Raw genomic sequence first — 27885 nt, forward strand, 5'->3', positions numbered from 1 at the left:
TTGATCTGCGCCCAAAGGAGCGTGGCAAGGGGACGGGGCAGCAATGTCAGCCGAAGCTGTCAGTACGTGCAACTCGTCTTGGGCAATTTGGGCGCGAGGAAAGTTGGTTTCCTTTCCCAAACGCCGGTTTTTCCAGGCTACGATGAAAATGTGCTGCATAATTAAATAATACCCAAGTGGAATTGATGGTATTTTAAAACTTACAATTGCAACTATTTATTTAATTTTTAAATGAGCATATTTAATGCAAGCTATGCTAGCAACATTTCCTGATTGCTAATTTCATTTCGATGTATATTTTAAAGGGGTTTTAATCTGATTTTAAGTAGGTAAACTATCGGAACAGAACTTCTATAGCCACATCTTATTCAAGCAACCATTTAAAGTGCAATTTTCGATGGTTATATAACCAGAGTTCACTGTACGCACCACGCGACGGATAATTGCGCTCACCCATCGAGCAGGGAAAATAGGAAAAGTAAAGAAAAACCAGGCTGGCAGGGAAACTTCTTGGATTCGTCAATGTTGTCGTTGTTGTCGTTCCATTCGGTCGTGGAATTTCACAGCGGAGCATGGAAATTTGTTCGATGGCTTGTCTTTCAACATCCCCCCCTGCCCCGCTACCTTGCTCCACCATTTTTGTGTTTGTTTGATTTGGATTTGATTTGATTTCCAGGCAGAGCAGTTCTATCACACTGAACAAAAATGAACATCACGTTGCCAGCTTCTCTGGCTAAAATATTACATATTGAGATCACGAAAGATATTTCGTTATATTGATTTTATAAATATAAGTATATACATGCTGCTATTTATATAAATAAACGAATATATGGATATACGATAAGTAATGTTGAGTTTGATCACGAATCAAAATTAGATATGATCTTGTTCTTCAAGTAACTTTCGGAAGATATAAGGATACCCATTCTTTTCGATCAGTGTATACCTTCTGCACACCTCAACCCCCCGGCTCCCCACCTCCCCACCTCCCCACCGACAAGACCTATTCAAATGGGCTCTCTCACAGTTTCTTGACCTTTCTCCGTGTGACGCAGTCGCCGTTCGCAATTGTAACTGCACATGCGCGCGCCTGGCTCCTCGGACCGCCCCACACCCGGCCCGCCCCCCTTTTCCACCGCCCCCAATTGGCCGTTTGGCAATTTTGCAACTTTGGCGCGACTCCTTCTGCCCCCAGTTGTTGTTCTTGCGGGAAATGCGATTGACGGTAATTGGTTGACGTTTGTCTTATTTAAATTTGTTTTCTTTGGGATTTTCAACGTCGCTGCTGCTGCTGCTGCTGATTCTGATTCTTCTGCTGCTGCTGATTCTACTGCAGCTGATTCTTGCACGCTCCCATGATCTGATACCCTGTAAAATGTCCATCGTGTATAGCCGAATGCAGCTTGAGCGCAAATTCTTTAGCAGTACGCACAATGATATTAATGTTTTAAAACCACGCTTAATAGTCAAACTTCTCTGTGTTCTATCTAAAATATCTGTTTAATCTTTTCATATTACACTATTTGAATGTTGTGTTTCAATTGGCGTAAGATATATATAGGTCTTTGCTGTTTTAGATAGGTAAATATTTTTTCGAACATGAAAATAATTCAAAATTTGTGGCATACTTTTCATTTTTTACAGGTCATCTTGAAGACGGTTTCTTCACTAAGCTCCTAGTTTCATTTCTCGTTTCCTTTATGGACTTTTCTGCGACTAGCTGTTGCATCCACAAACCCTCCCCTCGTTCTGTTGCAACTTCCACTTGGTTCTGTGGCGCGCGGCGTGCAACTTTAATTGAAATGAAATGAGTTTCGTCGATTTGTGTTCTAGGAATTTGTTTTTGATTGTTTTCTTGTAAATTTGAATGATTATCGAGCCAGTTGCAGCAGTTCTTGCAGTTGCAGTTGCAGTTGCAGCATTTGCAGCATTTGTTGCAGCAGTTGCGCAATTGCTGCAGACGAGCTGGAAAAAAGGAAAACAAAATAAACAAGCCGACGAGCGGAGCGTAATTGCAGATCACATGGATCAAAGACCCTAGGTCTTTATAAATCTACAAGTTTGCAATGAGAGTTGGCAAGGGAAGTTTGCATTTTTCAGCTCCTCCTCCTCTTTTCCCAGCTCTTGCCTCTTTCTTCCTATGTTTCCCTGATCGATAGCCGGGTAATTGAGCTGCGAGAACTTTTAATTGTGTGCTTGTGTCGCGGAAGCGTTTTCAAACTGGGCCAGAATTTCCAAAGCCACAGCCAAAGCCAAAGCCAATTTGTTACCGCTATATCGCTTCACGTATCGCTTCCATCGCGATAAAACTGCCGCGCTAAACGCAGCCACTTCCTCAAGTAAATACTGCAACACGGACAAAAAGTTCTGGCGGCTATAATAATGCCACTTCCACTGAATTTAGCAGTTTATTTATCCGGTGATTTGTTGTACTAAAATAAGTAATATTACGCCATCAACTGCGCATATTGTTATTGTTTCCACGAAGCTCTATTGACTCTTATTAACTCGATTTAAAAACAGAATGAACTTCAAAGCAATACAGCTAGCTTGGGACATTTTTATGATATGGGCCGGAAAATAAGAGGATTTTTTTCTCTGCATTGGCATAAGAACCGCGGGAAAACGATGCAAACGGCCGAGATTGAAACCGAAACTGATGCGTAGTTTAGGGCGATTTACACACAGTTTAAACAGACATCCCGATACAAATCGCCAGTTCTTCAGAGGGGGTGGATCGGCGGTGTTGGGGGAGTGGTGGGGCAGGTGGGGATGGAGCAGCTGCAGGTCCAGTCTTCCTGGTGCCATAACTGTAGCAAATGGCCAGGCAACATGCAGGTCCCCCTGACTAAGCCTCAATCTCGGTTCTTAGTTCCCGACCCGCAACTAAACATCTTAACCTTCTGTAGCCTCTTGGCCACAAAATGATATTCATACATCAGGATAATTTAGCCCACGAATAATTGTAGCTACAAAATAGTTGTGTATGTCTTAAACTAAATTTAAAATTGGTTATATTTGTAGAAAAATATATGTATCACAGTATATCAAACTGTAAACTTATTATAGAACTTTAAAATATAAAAATCTGGAAATCTAAAACCTGTATGGAAATACAGGGTTAATTCCAGCCTGAACTTGAGCCCTGGCCGCACTCTCGACTTTAAAGATCTTCGGCGTGGGCGTCTGTGGTGGTTATAAATTGCACATTTGATGAGCAGAGAAACGTTTATGGTTCTCCCTGATCTGCAGGCTCTTCCCGATCCCGATCCCGATCCGGGTCCCGATCCCCCCTAATCTGCCGAGTTCCTTTGGACTGCTCTGCCTTTTAGCGCTTGCATGCGGCTGATTAATTGTGCCAACGTCATAAACGTGATGATATCGCAATGCAAGCGCATTTTTCATGTTATTCAATTCATTGCCCCCAGCTCCAGTTCCTGGCCCAGCTGCAGCTCTACTTTTTACACATAAAACATTTGTTTGTTGTAAGCAAAATACAACTAAATATAGTGCACTCTTCTTAAGAACTTTTTTCAAGATAACTCCCTGTAAATGCGATAGCCAGACCAGTGTTGTAATATTTTCCAAATTATTATTATTCTTCTTCCAAGAAACATAGACAACCCGAACAACAACCAGCATTTTGCATATTGCATATATTTTTGACCGTGTACGTACAATGTATTTGCATAGCGCTCTCATACGAAAGACTCAAGCAGCGAACTCGCGTGGCAGCCGTTCGATATTGCAACTAATTACCGGCATTAACGCAATTTCGTCTTCATAAAGACCCGGTTCCGCATTGCTCCCTCACCCATGATCCCCTTTATGATCCCCCCTCTCATGCTATTGAGATTTAATTCGATTCTTCGCCCAAACGCGGACAGGTGTCTATGAGGCAGGTGTTTTGGCTCATTGTCTGCGGCCAGGAAGCATTTGCCGTGCGTTCATTTATTTAAACTGATTTTTTTCGCTTTGCGTTTTCCTTATGTTTTTCCTTTCAGAAAACTGCGCAATTTCCATGATTTTGGTCAGAGCGGGTTTTTGCTTCTGCTGTTATTGGCACCTTTTACGGCCTAGTATCGCAGTGTATTTAGACATGTGAGATCACATCAATTATTATAGGTGTTCCGTGGCGGGAATCTATAATTTCCATTGAGTTGAGCTGGCGGGCTGTTGCATATGGGGATACTTAAATATTAATATTATAAATTCCAAACACATTTTTTGGGCGTCTCTAATCTTAGATGTTTGCTTATCACAGAACATTGTTACTCAGTTCGACGGGTAAAAGTATAAATACAGCGCAGCCCAACAAGTTTTCTGTGTTTCAGCTCATTTAGTATACTTACCTATTGTAAAAGTCTGTGCATTCATTTTTGCTCACAATATATAGACTATAGAAATTCCATTTACCGCATTTGGCGCCTTCTGCTGTGTTTTCACCTGCTCACTGGCAATTATAAATGGCCAATTCAGGTTATTGAGTAAATTTCCAGCCCGTTAAGCTTTCATTGGATAGTTAGCCGCCCACACTGAGGAATCAAGACAACTTTCAGCGCTCGAGATTGTTTTGCATATACATTTATTTTTCTGAGACATTTATTTAGACACAAATACAAGTTATATTATAGTTTTACATATGTATGTATACTCCCTATGTGTAGGCCATATAAGCTGGGTAATACAACTAAAATGTACAGACTAAACGACTAAGACAATGCGATTGCGAGCAGATCATGGGGAAATTAATATTCCGGGGGATTTCGGGGGGCTTTGTGGGAAGCATCTGGCTCTGAGCAAACTAATTACTAAACAAGAGCTGTTCGATTATGGTTTAATTGCATTCAATCAACAGTTTGCACAACATTTAAATTATGAGGAGGAAATTCATTGCATTAATTAATAAATTCATTTTAGCTAGCTGTAAGTGTTGCATAACATTCTCTAAATGATTGATTATGTTTGTTCGATAATATTGACTTACTATTAGTTACATTTGCCTTTTGCTATCCTGTTTAAATACAGTACTCATTTAATGCATAAGTATCTCGTTTGTAGACAACTAAGTTTTTGTGGATTTTGAAGTTCGTTTTGTGAGTTTTTCTGAGCAGCGTGAATGGCTTTCCGTCCAATTCGAAAATGGTTCGCAATAATTATTAAATTAAACATAAAATTAAAATCACAATTTTATAGACTTGATGTGTGTGTATGTTTGGGTGTGTGGGTGTGTGTGTGTGTCTGTGTGGGTTTTGTGTGTGTGGTTGTCTTGTAGTGTGAGTTGTGTGTGTGCTGGCAGCCTTTCAATTTGTCGTGGTTCCATCCGGTCGAAATATTCTCATCAAATACTCCATTGGAATCTGGTTTTAAAGCATAATTCTGGGCGTAGCAGGGAAAGGCACAATTCAATATTAATTAAAATTGCTGCTGCAGGCTAAATGGTGAAAGCTGTAAAACGAAATGGAGTGGGGGTAGAACCATTAGTTGGCCGTTTGAATTGTTTGTTTAGTTTTTATTTCTGTTGCTGGCTTGTTCGTTGCACGAATTTAATAAGCAAAAAACAATCAAAACGCAGCACGATTTGCATGGGTATCCAACTCACCTGCAGGAACACACACAGCGTGCCAAAAGATGTAGTTGCTCTTCTTTTATTGTGTTTTATTTCTCTGTGTTTTTTGTATTTGTTTCTGTTACTGTTTCTGTTTCTGTTTTTGTTGCTGTTTTGTTTTTTCTGTTTTGTGGGGGTCGATGGCAGCTAGAAACGAGTTGGCAACGAATCATCATCATCATCATCATCATCATCGTGCTGCTACTTCCTCATCGTCATCGTCATCGTCATCCTGGAGATACATCCATGCAATCATCCTACAGATACAGCGTCGCCTGCTGCCGCTGATCGAAGTGATGGATGTAGAGCTTCTTCTTCGACTTCTCCTTCGAGGGCCGCAGATCCCAGACCAGGTTGGACAGACTTCTCGGCCGGGACAGGCGGCGGGTCTTCTTCTCGGGCAGCTTGTTCGAGTCGCCCGATGTCCGGCCACCGCTGCGGGATGAGTCCAGGGTACCTTCCCTCGGATTGTGATGGTTATTGCTGCTGGAGCTCCGGCTGTGGGGCAGCGGCAGTGGCAGGGGATGCGGACTGGACAGGTAGCCATGCACGTTCAGGATGCTGCCGCACTTGAGCACCACATCCGGTGGAGTGCCCGGCGTGGCCGGTGTTCCCGACGCAGTTGCTCCCGATCCCGATCCCGATCCGCCGCCTGCTGCTGATGACTTGCCGTGGGCTGAGATCGTCGGCGGCGTCACGGAGGAGCAATTGTTGTTGTCCGGCGTCAGCTGCAAGCTGCTGAGGCTCTTGTACCTGAAAAGGTTATTTAAGTAATGCAAGTTATAAATAACCTTATAAATAACCAATTTATCGCACATATATAGCTATGAAAAGAGTTCAAAAATAGAGTTGCAACCTTATCACATCATCTGCTTACCTGATGTGGAACAGAGGCGACTGCGGCTCGAGGGACTCCTTGCTCGGCAGATGGTTGTTGGGCGTCAGCACCTTGCCGTGATGAGGATGCGGATGCGGGTGCACACTGGCATGCGGATGGGGATGCGGATGCGGATGTGATCCGTGCGATCCATGGGAGCCGTGATGCGCAGCTGCGACCGCAGATGCGGCCGCATTTGCCACCGCATTTGCCGTATTCCCATTGGGAGTCGGCGGCTGCTGCTGCTGCGACTGTGACTGCCCGTGACTGTGGACGTGACTGTGACTATGGCTGTGACTGTGACTGTGACTGGTGCTGTGGGTGGTGCCCGTGGAGTTGCCATTGCTGCTGCTCCCAGCACTGTGGGCATTCTTGATGTAAAGCTTTGGTAGAGTGGGACGCTGGCGCTTCTCCGCTGGCTTCTTGCCCGGAATCGTCTCGATGGGCGGCGGCACCGGCTTGATGTCCTCCTGAATATGGCCATGATGGTAGTGATTAACCACGTGATGGTGGTGGTGATGGTGGCTGCCGGGATGATGGCCACCACCGCTACTGCTGTGCTTGTTCGACTCCAAGCTGCTGTAGTTGTTGTTGCCGGAGGTGGAGGCCTGCTGGTGAACCGGAGCCCTGATCAAGCTGCAGTAGTTGCCACTGCCGCTGTCCGTGTGATGTGAGCGCAGAGTGGGTGACTCGCAGATGGGCTCGAAGCGGGCCAATCCCTTCGAGAGCGGCGTCAGGCCCCGCACATAATCATATATATGATCGATCTCGTTGTACTCCTCCGCGATTTCGCTGCTGCTCAGTGCCTGCTGCTGCTGCTTGGACCACGAGTCACAGCTGGCACTCTTGCGCAGCACATAACCGCTTTCCGCCAGTCCACTGGCCATTCCCGCTGCAGATGGCAGCATCACCACCGGCAACCTGCCCCCATTGCGACTATTGAACTTGGAGTCCTTCTTCTCCTTCTCGCTCAGCTTGAGATCGACGATCTGCAGGCGATCGCGCGCATCGGCCAGCAAACGCTGCGCCTTGTCCAGGAATCGCGAGTACTCGATGAAGTGCTCCAGCTGCTCCATGTTCTTGGCTCGCTGCAGCTTGATCTTGGCGTTCAGCGGCACCGGCACCAGATCCGTGTCCTTCTGCAGTGGCAACGCGAATATCCTGTCGATCTCCACGCAGCCCAGCAGCCGCAGCTCGGGCACAAATGGCTGTTTCAGACCCTTGGGCGCGCTGCCGTGAACGAGTCTGTGGATCGAGAATTCAGATAGGCGTTAAAAACTAGTTCCTATTGAAACTAAATGTGAGATACTTTGGGACAATATTGTTGTATTTAAACTATTCGGAATCTTATGCAATGTGGAACTCACCTCACGATGACTGGCATCCGCTTAAGCAGCAGATTCTTGACGGTGTGGACACCGCTGATGCTGTCCTCCCTGGCGATCGGCGAGAACTTGGCTTTGGTATCGAGTGGCAGATTGATGATCTCGTCCTTGATGTTCCTGCACTGCAGGTACTTCCCGTTGTCGTTCATGGTGGTCAGCAGTTCGCCGGCGTGGATGGTCCGGTTCATCTGCTGGCATCGGAAGGTCTCTCGCACCAGGACGCGGGCGTTCCGCCGTCGCGAGAGCTCCAGCACGGAGTCAATGCATCGCGTGGAGCGACCATCCTCGCTGAGGAGCTCGAAGTAGCCGCCGTAGGTCTCCGGGATGAGCACCTTGGCGCCCACATTGGTGGGCTTGCGACCCTCCTTGATCTTGATGGGCTGGGCCAGGATCTGGTACTTCTTGCCGGCGCTCAGGAATAGGGCGGTGCTCTGCAGGGATGGGGCCGACAGGGTGGGCACCCCCAGCGCCTGGTGCTGGCCCTTGAGGATCTTGGCCACCGCCGGCAGCGGCTGCTTGGAAAAGTCGCGCAGGTAAACGGGCGTGGCATCGCCGAATCGGGAGGCGGCCAATATGATCTGGCCATCGGTGGCGGCCATGTCGCGGTTGAAGAACGATAGCAGCTTGCTGCGCGCCAGTTGGACATTAAATGAGAGTAAGTTTCATTGGACTGGCTGCGGATGCAGATGCTCCCCGCCTACGGCTCCTTGCTCGCTGTCCAACTCCTCCGGCTGCTGCTCCTCCTGATCCTGAGAGTCCTCCTCCACCTCCTCCTGCTCCTGCTCCTGGTTGGCGTTAATCTGATCCTCGAGAGCTCGTCGCTTGGCCAGCTCCCGGTGGCGCAATCTCAGCAGCTGGGCGCCGCGACTGCAGCAGGCGTGCTTGATTTCCTCCTCGTGTGCGGAGGCTACTCCTGTCTGGTCAGGATACAGATCCTGGTTCGGGCCCTGGTACGTCAGCAGTCGCGTGGATGTCTGCAGAGCGTAGTTGAGATACTGCATTCGGTTCGATTTCCTCCTCCTCCGCTGGCCACAGTGTGCGAATAGTCCTTTTCAATTTGCTGCACTCCTTTCAATTCCCTTTGACGCCTTCGCGTTGCCAGTTGGTAAGCTGCTTTACCGAAGCCTTTTCTCCTGCAAAAAATCAAATTAAACGAAGGGACATTAATCGATGTAGTGCCACACTCGACGACAAGGATATAATGACATGCAGGGGAAATCAGCTTTAAAAATATGCAACGTTTGCTGTCTTCCCAACAGAATTATAACTATTACAAAATTATAAAAAGCCGAGCGATTTTATACCCTTGAATACAAATAAAACAAGGAACACTTCCGATTTTCGTTATACCATTCTTAACACGCAATCTAAAATCTAAACTCAAATTGTGAAAGGTTTTTATTCATGAAAGATACTCCTGGCATTTGGGAAATGCGCACTGGATAACCACAGAATTGTTAAGTGTGTTGTCACAGAGTTGAATAATAAATGTCCACACACCTTTGGTACCCAGTAGACATTAGGCAAATGAAATGTTGCCTACAAATTTTCCCCTCTCTGTTCGAAGCTAAAATATTCCTGGTCCGCAGATCAGCTCTTCAAGTTCTCACACAGGGATATATCCATATATATGGACACCGATACAACGACAGGGTGTTATTTATGGGGGCCATAAAGTAGGGAAGATGACTTTAACTGAAGAAATGGCAAAGTGCACAAAATGAAAATGCAAGCTGCGGAGGAACGTGCATATACATACATCCACATATCCCGGGAATAGACAAGACGACTGTGCGACAATGCCAAACATGCACTTAACAAAAGGGAGGAGGTGATGGTGGAGAAGGAGCAGGAGGAGGAGGAGGACATGGCCATGGGCCAACTGCCTGCGGTCCAGCAAATGGCAAGACATTAAAAGTACTTAAAGGATATTTGCATATTTTATGGCCAAACATAAATGCGGCTGATTACGAGACGTCGTATTGCCTGGATTGTTGGCAGTGTTGCCAAAATTGCATTGTAGATACTGCCAAAGTTTCCACTGCAAAAATGTAGCTAAAGCTTGCTGAAGTTTGTGGTAATACAAAAAAATATATGCTTTTATGCTTTTTTTGTAAGGTACATTTTAACATAATGCGTGATTTTGATTCATATTAACTTGTCATCACTGATTGCATCTCATATGGCAATACTTGCACGTTTCCCGGGGGGAATGTGTAGATAGAAGCCCAGTGTGTGGAATCCGCATCACCAAATTAGTTGGCAATTAGCAAAGTGACCGCACCTGCTGCGGTCCATAAGCCATTTCTCCCTGCCAACTGACTATGGTCTCCGTCCACCAGGAAGAGCATCCATCTCTAATTGCCATCCCTTCTCCAAATGGAGCATGAATAGTAGTCAGCAGCTATGGAAGCCCCACTAACGACATCAGTTGGGGCCGTAAAGAGTCCGTCATAAAGCATTTAACGAGCTCTGCTGAAGCTCCCCCACCTGCCCCGAAATGCAACTGCGGCGATTATTGGGTCATAATACCATAAACCTAACTTTAGTTGGTCCGGAAAGGTGCTTAAATCTTTTTTATTCCCTGGCTGAGGCATTTAAATGTTTCATTGATTTTAGTGCGAGTGACTTTTCCGGGATTATCAAACAAAAGCCTCCCGTTTAACCCACCAATTCCACTGGGAAGAAAACTAGATTAAGAGCATGTATTTCTATCGGGTTCTTTCTTCCAAAAACTATTATTTACTTGGTGAAAAATAAAGAAAATTACTAGCCAAGTCGATATTAAATTTGTATCGGTTTTCTTTACAAACAAATCCTCAAAAGGATACTCGTACGGTAAGATACAACTATTTGGAATAATTTAATTAATTAAACTTTAAGTTTTTTCCGGTGTGTGGACTTGTGAGGCGTACATCTTTGGACTCGCTTTGCTTAGGGGATCTGCTTTCCAATTAATTGCCAGACAAAGAGTGAGACTGCAACACGGCCGGCAATTAATTTTCACCATGGAAAGTACCTTTTCCTGGAGCAGGAAAACACACATACGGACCTGCGAAGGAGAGCGACTGCCAGTTGCCAATTCTCACGCTCAACGTGGCCGAAAGCCTTTGTAACTTATGTGGAAACGTGACATTTTCTCGGCTACTGGACAAAAATTGATGCCGCCGAGCCGTCTTGGCTGGAGCTGAGGCCAGAGCTGAAGCTGGAGAGGATTGGTCCAGCATCAGCAATCTGTAAAGCTGTAGCTGTAGCTGGAGCTAAAAAGCTGCAGCAACTGTCTTGTTTCCTGGCCCGTACGTGTCTGGATTTTTCTTTGGTTTTTATTGCGGCTTCTGTTGGCTTTTTGTTGGTTTTGATGTCACACAATGACACAGTTTTTCACGTGCAGAGCGCTCGTAATTTGTATTTGGCCCCGTCTCGCATTTAAGTTGATCTCATCGAAAATGTCTTAATTAATTTGCACTGGAAAGTGGCACAAAAGCAGCTGCCCCACCATCCGCAGAAGATTCACAAAAACAAACATAAAAATCCTGAACCAAAAAAAGCGGAAAAAAGTGGAAGAAACTCACTTAATTTATGACTGACACGACACAAGATGACTTGGCATGAAGCCCCACAAAAGGTTTATGATTTTTTCCTTTATTTTTCTCCCCCAGCGGAATCCTTTTCAACATCCTGTCTGCCTGTTGCTATTTGTTGTTGCTGTTTCCTGTGCAACGCGCCAAGAGCCACCGCCCCCGAGGGGCCTCAAAAACAAAAAAATAAAAAAAATTCAAGAAAAAAACACTTGAGCAAATGAAGCCCCCAAAGAGTCAATATGTGCAAGCGCGGGGAGGGCGGCCATTATGCACATACATATGCTTATGAAAAATATGTAACCCAAGACGGAGCTCGAGCACATAATGAGATACCCAGAACACACAAAATATGTAAAAAAAGTCTTAAAAACGTGAACGAAACGGAAAGCTTTAAGAAAAGGAAAAGGAAGTGGAGTAGGATGGGATTAACCGACTAAACGATGCACTATAATCATTAAGCTTACCGTACATTGCTTGTAAAATACTAACAAAAACTGAAATCGTTTTTAAAAGGGCCGATCAAAGGCGAGGGCACTCAAGCCAACAATGCAAAGTGAAATAAAAATGTAAACCAGTTTTTGGGAATTTGTCTAACCATTTGAGTGACGCTAGAATCGTATAAAGTAAGTGCACATATAGTTTTAGATGTGGTAAAACAGTTTGTGCGACTCGAAAATCCTTTTCGCTACCCTTTCAGCGCAATCTGCAGGCGAAAAAGCAGGCAAGTGCGATAAAAGCCACGTCAAAAGGATTAGGGCGGTGCAGCTGCGTGTGTGTGAGTGACTGTGTGTGTGTGTGTGCGTGTGTGTCTGGAAACGGAAAATGTCTGTGCATGAAGGTGTGTGGGTGGCTGGGCTTTTGTTTGTCCCCAACAAAAGCGAGAACTGGCAGAAAAAAAGTATAAATGTGTATAAAAAATCGCAAGCAGAAGGAGTCCGCAGTCCGCAGAAAAGGAAAAGTGTAAGGAGCACGACCTGCTTGTAAAGCAAAGAGCTCATAAAAGGAAACTCACAAACACACACACACATCCAGCGTGAAGCCAGTGTGTGGCACATTAATCACACTAAAGAGTTTTACAAAATGCAACTCCACTCGCCGGCGAAGCCAAGCCAAAAGTTGTTGCTGTAACTACATACTATTGCTGTTGTCACCACTTTAAGCCGCGGCTTAAAAATCGCGTACTGCTCGTACTTCTCGGCAAGCGGCTTACGGCTCAGGGCTTTGGCGGCTAAGAATCCGCGGCGTCCACCAACGCCAACACTTGATGTTCACCACCACCCTACAGTGGAGCCTCTGTAGGTGCAACGAGGTGCTCAAAACAAATGTGCGAAACGCACTGCTTTTTGTTGCATACTTTCAGGCGTGTTTTCAAGAGAATTCCAATCTCTACAGGCTTTTGAGGTTTTTTGATTCCCCAAATATTCTGGTGTTTTTATAACTTGGCAAACATAAAATATTTCGACAAATTCAAAGTGCAACCTAGCCAATAGTGACTGTATTGCTCACATATAAATGCAATATTCCTGACGCAAAATCGCCTTTTTGTGCCTCGTTTTTCTTTATTTGATTTCACTTCCTCTTTGTCAAGAATTTTTTGTGCGAAAGAAACACCTTCAGTCATCACTAGCCACTCCCCCAGCGCCCCCTTTCGCACTCTTCCTCTTCCAGTTCTCAGTTGCCTTATTATGTCGTTCTGAGCACTTTTGATTACTTTTTATCCGCTTTGGCCGCGGGCTTCATAGCCCACAGCATTTTGCTTTTGTTTGTTGTTGCTGGCTTATATATCCAAGCCCACCTCCCCCTATTGCCACCCGAAAACCCCCCTCATCGCCACGCCCCCCGCCCCTCTTCTGGTGTGACTAATGACGCTGTGGACCACGGACAGCGATTGCGTTAACTTGGCCCCATCCAAAAGCCCATCCCCATCCCCAAGCCAAACCCGTGATGTAAATAAATGAAATAATATTCTTTTGCTGTTGTCCCGCCATGAAAAATTAACGCTGACCACTCTTGACTTCTTTTTTGTATCGTGTTGTTTGCTTTTCTTTTTTTTGGTTTATCTGGGTTTTTTTGCACGCTTTTGGTTTCTAACTGCGGACAGTTTGGATTTCTGCTTTCATTTGTCAAGTGGCGTTGAATGGTTCTTCAAATACTCTGTAGTACGGGATTAGCACATTGCTATATATGTAGTATTCCTCATCACACGGTATTTTTGTATAAAGTGTTTATTAAAACACTATTTAACAGTACGGAATGCATACAGATGCTTTTAAGAAATATTTGAAAAAATAGTATATAAACTAAGCAGAATGAGTTCCTTATTTAGTGTATTTAAAACGAGGGTTTTCCGGAAAAATTGCTGCACCACAATAAATTTGCTTTATAACACTAAAAGAGGAAATAAAACAGTGTTCGCCGAAGGAAGTGGAAAAGTTTGCTGGCTCAAGCTGTTATTTGAAAAGCATTAATCACATCCATCAAATTCCAAGTGCTTAACTGGAAAAAGAAGATAAATAGCACCTAAATAGATTTCCCACTGACGTACACGTAGATGTAGATCGAATCAATAGCGGAAGTGGAATAAGAACCCATGCCAACTGGCAAGACAAAAGTAGTAAACTAATTAACCAAATGGAATTCCCCCATGTCATTGCTATTGCTACTCATTTGCCCTCGATAAAGGTATGTCCAATGATTCGAAATTCCACGGTCACCCGATTCATAGCCATAAAATCGGAACTCTGGGAGAATACCTATGCGAAACTTGAATGTAAACAGTGCTTTGTTTCCAATTTTTCGCATTGTGAGTTACAAATGAGGCTCAATGTAATATGCAGTTTTGTATGAGAAGTGCGTTGTATAAAGTTTACTGTAAGTTCAAAATAAACAACTTGAAATATCCATATAAATGTTGGTTCATTCGTTAACTGAATTTAAAAATAAAGTTGTTGAGAAAAATGCAATGAAGTATATTTATTACTTTGTTAAAATAAAAATATGGGAACTTCCCTTTTTGCTTATGCTTATGATATTCCTCATTGCTTAATGGATTCAACCGACTTATCACTTAAAGTCTAAAAAGGTTCTTCTCGGAAATTCAAACCTTAAGCTGCCTTAGAGATTAGTAGCACACATGCGTGTTTCTATATATAGTTTTGATTTGTTGCCAAATTGAACAATCCGTTGAGTCGCGCCCAATTCCCCGATTCATCAGCGGGGCAGCCACATCTCAGAATCGAAATCAAAAGCAATTAAAATGCAAAGCCACAGAGTGCCTCATAGAGTAGAAATGTATAAAAATGTGACGTAGATGAGGAGTTGCCCCCGCCGATGATTTTGTATTTTTTTATGTCGTTTTGGATATTTTTTATTGAAATGTCGACATGCTTACTAATCAACGAAACGGTCAATGAGTGGGAAAGAACCACGAGAACTTCTCCTTTATTAATCATGCGGTGAATGCACAAAAAGATGGGGAATTTCGATGGGGTTTCGGGATGGGTGATACCATGTCTGGGGACAGGAAATCGAAACCGAAATGCAGCGACAGTTGGCCCAACGTATTTGGTTCGATTATACCGCTTTTAATTCAAAACGTTGGTTGTCAAAGAACCGTTGGCCATGGCCTTTTGAAGACTTCTTGGATCCAAAATGTTCATTGACTTTAATTTATGCCCCATGAGTGTTTATTGTATGCATATTCTGTTGCCCTGACACTTTTCTTCGTTCTTTTCCACCGTTTGATGCCAATGAAAGTTTTCGTTGTAAAAGGGAAATCCCTTTTTTGGGATGGGCCAGGTTTGTGTTTTTCATTTTTGGGTTGGGCCAACATCTATCCCGACCATCCTCTCTATTGACCCAGAAAATGAAATACAATAAGAAAATGTTGCGCCCGCCTTTTTCGTTTGTAAGTGAAATTTTGAAAAACGCTATCAGCCAAAATGTCTTTGAAAGATATTTTCCACGCGTTGGCGTTGAGTGATGGTAAAAGTGGCTAAAACGGCGATAACGGGGGCCAAGGAGGGCTTACATCTGCATTGAGTTGTCAGCTACAAGTTGGGTTCTCCTCTAATGAAACCGATAATGAATGGGTTAATAGATCCCCATAAATAAGAATTGTTGAAGAGGCGAAGATGCATTGAAGTTGTTCGTAGCGAAAGCATTAATTATCCAAGGTTCTCAGGGTTTTAATGGAGGTTTTAATAACTGATAGGTGGTAAAACGACGAGGAGCACATCTTATAATAGCTTTTCAAATTCTTCGGCAATGCTTTTACCAACATTTATGAATAGCAATTTACAGATAAATACCTGTCCACAAAATAGAACACTTATATTCATAAATAATAATTCAAATAACAAATAAAATAACAATTTATTTAATAAAGGAACAATTCATCCCAAATAAATCAAAGGGTGATTTTCTCAACTTTAAATATGAGTCATCTACTGGAGATTCCAATTTTGTTAGATTCCCAAAAATTTACCCAACCCACAATGACCCCATTTCGGCATCCCCAAACCGCTTACATCTCCCCAAAGTCGAATATAATTCACCGATCAGTAAATATGTGTCACTCATTGGCATCTGATTATTCTCGCCACCAGCTTACCCCAAAAACATCAAGAAAACACTTTATTTATATCCGATATTTAACCCAATTTCTAGAGCATGACGCTAATTGTATTTTAAATATTATTTGCCACCGATTGCTCACCTTTTTTATGCTCCACAAAAACACAACCGAAATCCACAATTTGCCGTTAAGTTTAACAAATACAAATTCCACACTGTTTTGTTGATCAATTAACACGCACACAACGTTCGAAACTCTCTTTTCTATTTGCTTTCGTACACACTCAATTTGTTGTTACCAATCAACGTAAGTATTTCGTAATATTCGCTGAACGGTGAAAATTTCTTTCTGCACAAAGAATCTTTTACTTTCACACTGTGACGAAACGCGCGGTGATACTAGTATTTTGTTCGCGTTGAAAATTTGCATAAAAACGAAACGAATTTCTGCTGGATGATCAAAGCCGCAGAGCTGAGGAAAAATCTCGCGTGGGCTGCTGCGCACGCGCACAATATCTTAACTCACTCTCGATGCTGGGGATTCTATTCCCCGGAATATGTGGTAATAAGATAAAAATGTTCTGAACTCGCGATCGCGTTGGACACCGAACCGGTCGGAGCGACGAGCTCCAAGCTAATGAAAAGCCGAAGTTCTGGGATCCCGAGAGTTGAGTGGCCAGAACGCAGATAAGTCCGCTGCCGGCGTCGCAGTCGCAGTCGCCGTTGCCGTCGCTGTCGCTGTTAACTGGCCCGCGTTAACAGGGCTATGTTAAACCGGTCCTATATACGTATGTTTGTATATATGCGGCCGTGTATATGGCTTTGCCATCCATCTACCGCTTTGTTTTGGGCTCTAATTTCTAAGCAAACGCTGGACGGTGAGAGATTTGAGATTCGGGACTGCAGACTGGAGACTGAAGAGATTCCCTCAGATAAACGGCAAACAGTTGTTTAATAGTTTTCTTTGAATTTCGAGCATTTTTATGTTGCTGCTGCTGCCGCTGCCGCTGCGCTGGCGGCCATTTGATTTGTTTGCTGAGAAATGCGACTCTCGCAGGTATTTAAGTTTCATTAACATTTCGAGGGATTGAGGAAAGGTCTGTTCGGTGTCAACCTTTATTTGGTGGCATCGTAATATTCAGCGTCTTTGTGTGCGGTGCGTGTGAATTTTTTATGGTTCATTAAAATTAAAAGCAGAGCTCGCCTTTTCGTAGTTTATTTATAGCTGAAGATTGGCATTTGGGAGGGACTGTGGGAGATTCTCTTTCTCCACCGAAACTTGGTGGAGGCAATGAACTTAGTCCATAATGCATGCTGGGACTGGCGATTTTTCCGAGGGGAAAGGAGGCACAAGTTGGTGAAACTGTCACAGATATGATTTACGACAAGTAAACTTTAGAATATTCAATCGCTCTGCCATACAAAACCTTTCAAAAAGCCGCAAGGCCAAAGCCATCAAAAGAGCCATAAAAAAAGGCAAAGCATGAAATATGAGCACAAATTATGAACAGACATCACGTCAAAGGATTAACAAGACCGAAAACTCTGCCGGATTTCAAGGAAGTCCGTCAGCGAGGGCACAAAAAACAAAAAACCCCGAAGAAACGGTCGATAAAAATCTAACAAAGTTTGGTTTCTTCGCTGGGCGCGTTAAATGGTCAACACCCATATAGTGAAGGGCCGTTTGAAGTCTGTGTTTAAAATGCAGATTATGTGCGTTGATTAAATATTGTTTTTTAATTTCTTTTTTGCCCGGCCGCTAAAATTAAAAATGCTCAGGCACGGGCGTGTGGGAAATGCATTGGAAAAGATTTGATTTTCTGTTCTCAGTATGCCGAGCACGTAGCGGTGCATAATAAAAAGAAAACATATATAAAAGTGAAAAAATGCGAGAGGGAGTGAGAAACATTGGGAGGGACGAAGGAAATTCTGAACGGAGAGACAGCGAAGATTGTTCTTATCAGCGCCAGTTCGTTGCCTGAGTCTTTCGTTTTGGGCCTTATCAAATTTGTGGAAATCGCTTATAACGGTAGAAGGGATTTATCAGGAAACTGTCGGAAGATTTGCATAACACACACCGAGCGAGCAGACAGCTAAAATAAATCTCCAGCCTTTTGTTCGCCTTTGTGCGTGCGCCAATTCTGCGAGCAACCCACACACTGCTGATCATCGCGAACCACTCTCCTGCACCACTCCGCACCACTTTGCACCACTCGGCTCCCCACTCACTCATGCAAATGAAGCGGTGGCTGAGACTGCGATCTAAAATTAGCTGCAACTTTTGTTAGGCTTCAGTGACTCTGGCGAAGCTTGCACTTTTGTCGCCGTTTTATTTTACGTTTTGGGCCATTTTTACGTTTCAGCTTTTGAGCGTTTTTTCTCGCCGCTCGCCGCCTTTCTTTGGAAAGCTTGTCCGCCCGTTGATTGATTGCCCCGCTGCAGATGCGGGCTGGGTCTTCCCTGAGTGGCCAGAGTTGCCGTGCGGGCCTAACCTTTGTGCACTCCCTCCTGCCTCGCACTTCTGGTCTGGTCGTCCGACTCCATCTTACCCTACTCTGCCTTATATTTGACTGCCGACTGGCCCGGCTCTTTGAATTTTACGCTTAATTTGGCTTTGATTGATGTTTTAGCGTTTGATTCATACGAAAAGTTAGTTAGTGCGGCGGTTCACTGAACTCGCCAAGTGCAGTGGTCAAGCGAGGGCAGCTTAACGCGTTTCAGTTATTTATTTTACTAGTGAAGGAGTTTGTCTGTTTTAATTTAAATTTTATTACATATCTTTAAATAAATAAAAAAATATGTTTTTAAGTTTTTACTATGGACTTTACTTTTTATATTTTTCCTCCTTTCTTTTAGTAAATATTACCCAAATGTATTGCAAAATAAAACTGAAGACATTGAAATATGAGAATATTTTGGATCTTATAAATATTGATCTTCGTAATATCCAGTTACAAATGTTTGTGAATCAAACAACACATTTTTTTGGGGATATGCGATCAAACAAATTTATTAAGAACGAATGTGTAATCTTTATTCCTTCTTTTATTTATATTTATTTTATCTGCATTATTTGTTCTTGTTGAATGTTGTACACTTAACCCTCGCCACCAGCTTTATTTTCATAACTCATACATCCATTCGCCGGCTGACAACTCAACTTGCATTCTCGTGCCGCCTCTCTCCGCATCTGCCACTACCTGTGGCACCACCTGTACCATCCACACCCCCTGGCACCACCATGCGTACACACATTCATCAAGTGAACAGCTGACCCACATTGCCGCTGGAACTGTTGACTGCCCTTTTGTGATTTGGCCACAGGTTGGAAAGCAATTAATTACATTACAGCGCAAACCTCGACGTGGAAGGGGAGGGGGAGGGGGAGAGGGACAGGGACGGGGACCACCGCCACTATCCACCAAACCAAGACACCAATAACCACCAGCACCACCTCCGAAAACAACAGCAATGGAATTGTTAACAGCTCCAATGGCAGCGTCAATCAATCAGCAAGCATTTTGCCAGTCAATGGCCTCGGTTAAAGTCAAGCAAATATATATAAATATAGAAGCAGAAGTAGAAGTAGAAATATTACGGGTGGCAGGAATCGGAATCGAACCCGCGACTTCACGCTCCGGGTGCCATTATCATTATTTATTTGGTGCGACAAACGTTTCGCCACCAATTAGGGCGAGAAACGCGGACATTTTTCATTCTTTATGGAAGCGACAGGAATGGCTGAAAGTTGCCAATTTGGCTTTCGTTTTCGGTTCACTTAAGGCCATGGGTAAAAAGTTTACAGGCGACTTTCGGTTCTCTGCCAGTTAGATACAGTAGGTACTCGCATAGCAAAGAATGCTTTGAGTTGTATAATTTATTAGACAATTTAAGAACAAAACAGTACCGCCTGAATTAGAAACAACAAGCTTTTGGAAACCATTTTTTTATTTAAGACGGAATTTAAAATTATAATATTTCGCATGTTACCTGTTTCTGCAACATTCGGGCCTTAATAGGGCTGCAAGTTCTACTGGCAGCAGCGACTAAAAAGTGGCTGAAACAATGCCCTGTTATGGATCCGCTTAACAAGGATGACTGCTCCCAGCCAGAGGCAGTAAAGTCAACCGGCAGAGCGGTGGATTCCATATTCAAATGCGAGCAAACATGCACAGCATCCGCATCCTACATACAAAGGGAAAACAAAACAACAACACAACCAAGGGCAGCTCCACCAAAATCAACAAGAAAACCAGGGGAAAACCCCGAAAAAACAGGGGGAAAAAGTGGAAAAAACACAGGCGAAGAAACGACTTTCGGCATCACGTTTCACGAATTCGCAGCAGAACACGGCTCCGACTTCTGGCACATTGAAAGAAAACAAAAGCAGCGAAACACCCAAAGCCCAAAGCCCAGAGCCCAGAAAAACAGCACCACACACAAAAAGATTGAAATAAACACGGCTCAGAGCCAAAGCAATAAGTAAAAGTTGCTGCCAAATCGAAGAACCAGAAGAGTTGCATCCGCAGAAGAAGCGGCCGTAATCTTTGTAATGTATGCTCCTCGGTGCGACTCATTGTTCGACTCCACCTCCACCTCCTCCTCCTCCTCCTCCTCCTCCACCCGCACTTTATCCCGGCTATATCCCTTCCATATCCCCGACTCCGCCATATGCCCCTTTCATGATCGGCGGTTCTGCACGCGCTCACGTTTGGGAGCATCGGGAGCAGCGAAATATTGGGGGAAAATTGGCGTTAGAGGAAAACAAATCTTAAACCTGCAAATGCCTCTGAGCGACGCGCAAATGCTCTGCGAATCGGAAAATAGTTGGGGACTGTGATGAAATGCCAGTAATTAATAGTATATATTATGTTCAAAACGAAAAAGAATGTAGATATAATGACATTACCACAGGCATCAATGAATGAGCTTAACATTTAAAGGAAATATGTTGAAAACTTTTCATTTGATCTCCACTTTTGATAGGAATTATATTATGAATACCATTTTGTCGCAGTGCACGTCATCTCAAGTAAATTTTACATGCAAAAAAGAGTGGGAACAATCAGAGAGAAAGATAAGAAAATGCAATCAATTGAAATTCGCATTTAAGTCCCTACGCAGAGCATTTCCACAGCGACGCTTGCTTCGGCATTTCCCATTTTAATTTCTCCGCCGCGGCGGATGAAGTGAAAATTCGCTGGCGTTCCTACGGCTTTCCCCCGATTTTCCCGATACCATTTCTCTGCCGCCGTGCAATCACTTTTTCTTAGCTTCCAATTGACATTTTGGCAGTCATGCACTTCCTTTTCCCTTTTTGCTAATTTATCGCTGCCACATATGAATGTGTGTGCTTTAACCCTTTTTCTTTTCAAGAAGATATAGCTACTGAGTGCAACTGCAGTTGCATTCTTATCGAAACCGCACAATCAGCAAAGGGAAAAGGGAAAAAGCCAATCACTGGCAATGAACATGATAATGATGATGCTGATGCTGGTGATGTGGATGCTCTGGATGATGCTGCTGCTGCAGATGCAGTTGCTGCTGCCGCTGCTGCCGCTGCTGCTGCTGCTGCTGCTGCAGTTGCGGATGCGGATAAGTGCAAAAGTTACAATTTCAAAACAAATAAATTCATGCTGCAGGCAAAAAAGGGCAGCCCAAATGGTCGAAGAAGTCGCTGTCCCCAGCTTTTCGCCCCAAGCAAACAAATCAAGGAGCGACCCTCGACTCCACTCGACTCAACTCACTTTTCGCCGGCAGTTAAAATGCAATGGGGCTTGACTTCAATTGTTCTGCTCAGGAAAGGAAGAGCGGAACGACACGACACGCGTACATATACACAAAAAGTGCAGCAATTATTTCTTGACTCGCTCGCACTCGAATGCTTTTCGTCCTTTTTCTCGGCTGCACTTAAAAAAATACTTATTTTCTAACACAAAAAGTTAGAAGGGTAAAGCAAGCTGAGAAAAATAATATATATTTAATTAATGCTTGGTTGTCTATACCCTTTATCCTCTTTTATGTACTACGAGTATATACACAGGTACGTAATGGAATGCTTTCTTCTAATTCGTCTTTTTTCCTGCTATATCATCTGCACTTTTCACAACTGTTGATATAATAATAATCCAAACAGCCCCACTCCCAACTGCTGACCCCTCGCTCCTGCTATTTGTTTGCTCATTTGCTTATTTGCATGGAAGCAATGGCAATGGCAATGTCGTGCTCGCCTCTGCCCCTGGAACTCGTCCGGTTTTTGTGTGGCTTCCTGGCAGAAACTGCTCTCGAATTGTGGTCCTCGGCATCCATATGCATGTTTTGATTTCGTTTTCAATTTCAGTTTCATTTGTGGGTCTTCGGCAGGCTGTCTCAGCATGCAATTGTTCTTTTTTCGCCTGACAACTTCTGGTCTATTTATATTTGTTTTCTGCTGATCTCAAAGTCAGCACATTGAACTTATCTAAATGCCAGCGGGGCAAAATACGAGTTCTAACATGAGTGCATTCAATAAATGTTTTGCATTTGGGTCCTGGCTTTTGTCCCCCAGTTGTTGGCTCAGTTGTGTCGAGGGACACTCCTGTTTGCGGCCTTTTGCCTGCTCAAAACGCTCACCAAATATTTCGAGCAAAATTCTTGTCTTTTGGGTGCTGCTAAACAGAGAAATATATGTTGTGGCATTTCGCCTTGGTCATGTATTGCATTTAACATAACAAAAGGACTTTTACCGTGAATTTTTCATTTTCTTTGCCTAAATTAAATTCCTATGGATGGGCTTTCACATTTAAAAATGCATAACTCAACCCCATTCAACAGTCTAACATTTAACCTTGAACTTGGAGCCATCAGCGTTGGCATCTGGGCAAGGTCAGCTAGGCAAATTCAGCGGAATAACTAAACCAAACCAGTCGGGCAAGCCAGTCGGGCCAAGACCAAGACCATGCCCATTGCCCATTGCCATTACAATGTCCATTTCCCCCGAACCACCCACCCAATTCCGTGGGCAGGCTGAACAAAGCTTAGACTAACGTAATTTAATAAAACGTTTAGCCGATTAGATACGTTCGGTGTATGCACTAAAATGTATCCATTAGATACGCTATCTGGTCGGGAGTGCTGCAGATACGGCAGGCGGCAAGTGCAACGAACGGGCCGAGCAGCCACAGCGTCTCTGGCAGCAAAAGTGGCAGCCAGCAAAAGTGGCAGCAGCTGCACTTGCCAATGCTAAAGCCAAGAAGATGGAAAAAACACGGCCGAGTCCAAAGACAGGGTCCACAACGCTAACGAGACTTTGACCACGCTCGCCGTCTTGGCCAGGTACTTCGGCTGCGGCTTAGACCAAAAACATAGGACGCTCCCTTTTACCGCGAGACGGTTTTACTTTTGTGGCTCTTTATTTTGCTCCCCTGCTTTTTCTTGGCTTACGCCTAGCTCTTGGCCATGGTAAATCTGCGCTGCCAATCGCTAAAATTATTGCGCTCAATCTTTGTTATTAGATTAACTTCTATTTTGTTTTCCTATTTGACTTTGCCATAAAAGCGAATCGAGCCTGGCCCGCCTGCAGTAACTACCAAAAAGGGTATTTACGACTTGGTCATAATGTTTAGCCATCGCAAAGGAAAAGGGCTCCGCGGCAAGACGAGGCCATCAAATTGGCTGCAGTTTTGGTACTCCGAACTGATTGGACTATGACGGGGCATGTTCGAGTTGGGTCTAATGATGTTTGCCTTTGAAATATGATAACAAATTTTGTTTGCCTTGAGATTCTGGCTATGCCAATAGGAAGAGCTGCCCAAAACAGCAGGCTCATTTTTAAGGCAAACTCAAGGATGTTGAAGTCAGGCTGGGTTACCTGCCGAAATTGATTGATTCCTGGTGGATTTTAGGGCTGCTTAAATATTTATCAGAAACGGAAAGGAATGTGGGTTGTTTGGAATAGCTTCTTGCATACATAAACTCGTTGAATGAGAGAAAAAATATTTGCATATTCCATTTTCAGTTAGTAAACTGCAAAAATGACCTAGTGGGATATTGAACTACGATAGCCCCTACTTATTGTTGCCGGAAAGGGCATTCCCAGTTCGATGCTAACCAGCTGGTCATGGCAACTTTCTTGTTATCTGCTGCTGCTGCTGCCGTTGTCTTGGCCATTTGAAAACTGAAAGTGCGCCGGTCAGCGTCTAAGTCGGCATCGGAGCGAGCGGGTTACGGATCTTAGTTAGCCAGAGCTAGAGCCAGAGTCAGAGCCAGATCCATAGCCAAAGCCAAAGCCAAAGCCAGGTCTATGGTATGGTCATAGCCATTGCATTAGCCATGCCCAGACCTCTGCATTCGGCTTGGCTTCATTTGTTTTTACTGCCTGGCATTTTGTAGTCATGTCCATTACAAAAGCTGCTGCTTTGCTCCTCTGACGCTGCGGTTTGCTGCCCATTTTCCATTTTCCCCGATGCTTTTTGCCATCTTTTGGCCGGGCTTTATCAGTCTGGAGTCTGCCTGTTTTGGGGCTTTTAAATTGGTTTTGTGTTCCCTGCCCGGCTAGTCGGCCTGCCAAGCTTGTGGCGCATCAATTGCAATGGCAATTCCACTTGGCAGCCTCTATTCTACATAACATTTGCGGCATTTAGAAAGGCCAACTTTCCTTTGTTACTCCAATCTGCAACTGTGATGCAACTTTCATTGCAGCTTGCCTGACATCTTACGTCATTAGCTGGGTTCTGAAGCGATTGCCACAAAATATGACTCACGTCTTTGCCTTTGAGCGGCTAATGAATGAGAGGGAAACTTTTTTTGGCCGAGTTCAGCGAAAAATTTAGTTGATTCAGAAGAGAAACCTTTTGCCAGCAAGGAACCATTGTCAATCGGCTTTTCGCTTACATTTAAAGACGAAACCGTTCCATATTTTAGTGCAGAAGAAATAATAAATATTAGTGCTTCTCGTAAGTTTGAAAAATGTTTTGTGCGAACCAAAAGTTTGAAGTTTATGTATTTATTTAATCAAATCTTTGTTACGCAAAGACGTTACGAAATTTACGAATTACCAAAATGACAAGACTTGTGGTAATCTTCTCCGTGTTCGTGTGACAAGTGCGGTGTAATTGAAAGAAATTAAAAAAGGTAAAAAAGCCGGTCGCGAAAGCAAAGGCTGCTGACAACAATGGTAATGATGCTCATGCCGTTCACGATAATGTGCCGCGGAAGTGGGTTAAGCGGCTTAAATGTTCTGCTCCTCCGACTTCCTCGGGCCAACTTCTCGAATTCTTCGGTACGTGCAATGCCGTCGACATGTCTGACATGGCTGAAAATCCGGCAAAAGAGTTGGAAGTGCTGAAGAAGCTGGAGGTTGGAAGTTGGAAGTGCCAGAGCGACGGAGGATTTCTTTCCTGCATTTAAATTGCGCGCACATCAAAATTAAGCTGGCCGCAATTAAAAGCGGAGAAAGTGAATCCCGACCCCGCCTCGAGATTTATCTCTTAACCGTTTTTGTATCTTTTTTTGTTGGCCATTTGGGAATAGGTAGCTTGTACTCCCGCGTGCCACGATTCTATTTGGGTTTATGGGGTCACCTGCCCTTCGGTCTCGCGGCTCAGACTTACCTGCAAATAGATAGAAATCCCAGATAAGCATTAGCAACATTTATGTGTAATTTGTTTTAACAACGGCGCACAAAAAAGAAACTGATTTATAATGGCTGGACTAAATGTTTTATGTTTTTATTAAGTGAAAATTACTAAAACATCATTTTTTTCTCCACTTTGATGGCTCCAAAATATAATTCTGGTTTAGTGGCACAGCGCACTTGGAAGTGGATTTGTCTGCCGAAAGTTAATAAGTGAACTTGACAGCAAGAATTGGAAAGTGGGCTTGGCGTGACAAATTGAGTAATCACATTTGGCAGTAATAATGCCAACTGAAAGTTTACACTTAACAGAAGAAGTTACGAAATTAGGCTTAAGTGCCTATTATTTAGCGTTGTCCGTTGCAGAATAAGACCAAATACGCAGTTATGATGATGGAAAATTAAGTTAACCATTTTATGTTTCAATATATTTAACAATTAAAACTGCATTTCGAGTTGGACTATATTTTTTACTGATTACTATTCATATCACACCTTTGCCAACATAAAAATGGGATCAACAAATTATGAATTTCTCAGCAATTTAGCCGAGTTCCCACATTTAAGCAACAGGTGGCGCATATCGGACACTATACAAAGCTAACGAAAACTAGTTTGCCTCATCAATATCTGGTCAAAGTCTGGTCAGGTGCGATCTGATCATCTTTTGCAGGTCTAGACGTCTCCGCAGTGATTCCTTAATGAAAACTTGGCGCCTGCTGTATCGCTGAGCCCCGCCCCTTTTTGAAAGGCGTCAAGTGCTTCAAATTGGAAATTTAATACAAGAACTTTCCGGCACATAGCTCAAGTTAATTTAAAATCACTCAAGCTGTTGCTTCGGCATTTTCCCCAACACACTGCCTAAATTAGCCAAGACAATAGCTTATTGAACCCAAGAGAAGCCCCCACTTCATGGTCACCGATCAACGCAAATCGCTGTCAATAGTAATACATCGAGCCGCCAAAGCAACCGTCACAAAAGCTTAATTATTTAGACCATTCCAAGCCGACAAAATAAAATAAAGAAATCAAATAATTTGGATTTTTGTATTTTGTTTTGATTCACACGCTCTTTGATTCCAAACAATCGGCCTGCGTCAACGTCAATGTCCCCCACAATCCAACAATCCAACAATCCAACAATTCAGCAGTCCGGTTTGGTCCGTCATCTGTCGTTCACGCTTGTGGCCAGCAAATTTGTCAAGAAAAATAAATAATACAACAATACACGAAAAATGGCAAGGAAATTTAGATGGCAACAACATAAGGTCAGCATGCTGAACCAGGGGGAGCGAAATTAGTTTAACAAATGTAAATGAGGGAAAGAAATGGGTGGGGACGGATAGATTAGCCAACAGTTACTAGGAAGTTGAATGCCCCTTTGTGGCCATTAAAAAGGTCGAAAGAAAGGGTCTGACTAAGATGAAAAATATCAAACTCACAGCGAAATTAATGGGAAACACCCATGAGAAACAGATATTGCTGACCGTATCTACAGAACTTCCTACCATTTGATTTCTGTTGAAAAGGACTGGTAATGGATTGAATAATACCTCCTTTAATTCGTGTTTTGCGCGTATTTATATTTTCGGGCTAAATCATAGCTTAATAACCTCTTATCTGGCTTTTAGATGTTGATACCAATTAAAAAGTTGGCTTCAAAAAAACTTTATCCACTCTAGAGTTAGAGACAGATATAGCAATCTGCGCCCCTCCACTTATCTCCAATCAATGCCCAATCATTTTTAGAAATGTTTTCACATCAAAACCCATAAAACTTTCAGCAGTTGTCAGGCTGGAAACAAATTTGAGCCTATAATTATAATCGAACAGATCGACAGACAGCGAGTCAGATTGGGAATCAAATGATATGCCATTCCCATTAAACTAAATGACATAAGCACGAAGATTTACGCACTCGCGTAGAAACTAGAAATCAAATGTTGTCAGGCAGAGCGTCAAAATTGTAATGAGACAAAACTTGGCCCACACACACTTGGCCAACAGATTTTCGGGGAGGGGGATGGCCACGCCCCGGTCTTTGAAAGCGATTTTGATTAAAGAAGTTGTCACAGTTGCTTAAAGCAAACAAAAAGCGCTTGTCGAACAAAAGCGGTTTTGATCGGTGCGCGTGGGCGCCTTCTGCCAGCCCACCCCTGCCCTTGCCACGCCCCCTGCCCCCCTATATAAGTGTACGAGTATATATATAGGTATATTCCCCTGCCCGCGGTTCATTTATTGGG

At 43.6% G+C, this 27885-nt stretch overlaps 2 protein-coding genes across 4 annotated transcripts in view; both read right to left on the minus strand.

Annotated features, from left to right (window-relative positions):
* Window positions 1-4565: 4565 nt before the first annotated feature.
* On the minus strand, window positions 4566-8485 carry LOC6547241 (midnolin homolog). The gene is made up of 4 exons (XM_001974722.3): window positions 7856-8485; window positions 6489-7733; window positions 5606-6364; window positions 4566-5451 (listed from the first exon to the last, which is right to left on the minus strand). The coding sequence occupies exons 1-3, from the start codon at window positions 8470-8472 to the stop codon at window positions 5869-5871; spliced, it is 2358 nt and encodes a 785-aa protein (XP_001974758.1). The 5' UTR covers window positions 8473-8485; the 3' UTR covers window positions 4566-5451; window positions 5606-5868.
* Window positions 8486-8513: 28 nt separating this feature from the next.
* LOC6547240 overlaps window positions 8514-27885 on the minus strand; it is a 77061-nt gene continuing 57689 nt past the window's right edge. For 2 of the 3 annotated variants that reach the window (XM_015156654.2, XM_026980308.1), the window contains one exon: window positions 8514-9006. In XM_015156654.2, the coding sequence (XP_015012140.1) occupies window positions 8536-8874 (339 nt within the window). In that variant the 5' untranslated portion in view covers window positions 8875-9006 and the 3' untranslated portion in view covers window positions 8514-8535. Of the gene's footprint in view, window positions 9007-16171; window positions 16703-27885 lie in introns of those variants that run through there. The other variant, XM_026980309.1, reaches the window with a different exon arrangement.

This window comes from Drosophila erecta, unplaced genomic scaffold (genome assembly GCF_003286155.1).
Source record: "Drosophila erecta strain 14021-0224.00,06,07 unplaced genomic scaffold, DereRS2 tig00000092-arrow-pilon, whole genome shotgun sequence".
NCBI classification, from domain to species: domain Eukaryota; kingdom Metazoa; phylum Arthropoda; class Insecta; order Diptera; family Drosophilidae; genus Drosophila; species Drosophila erecta.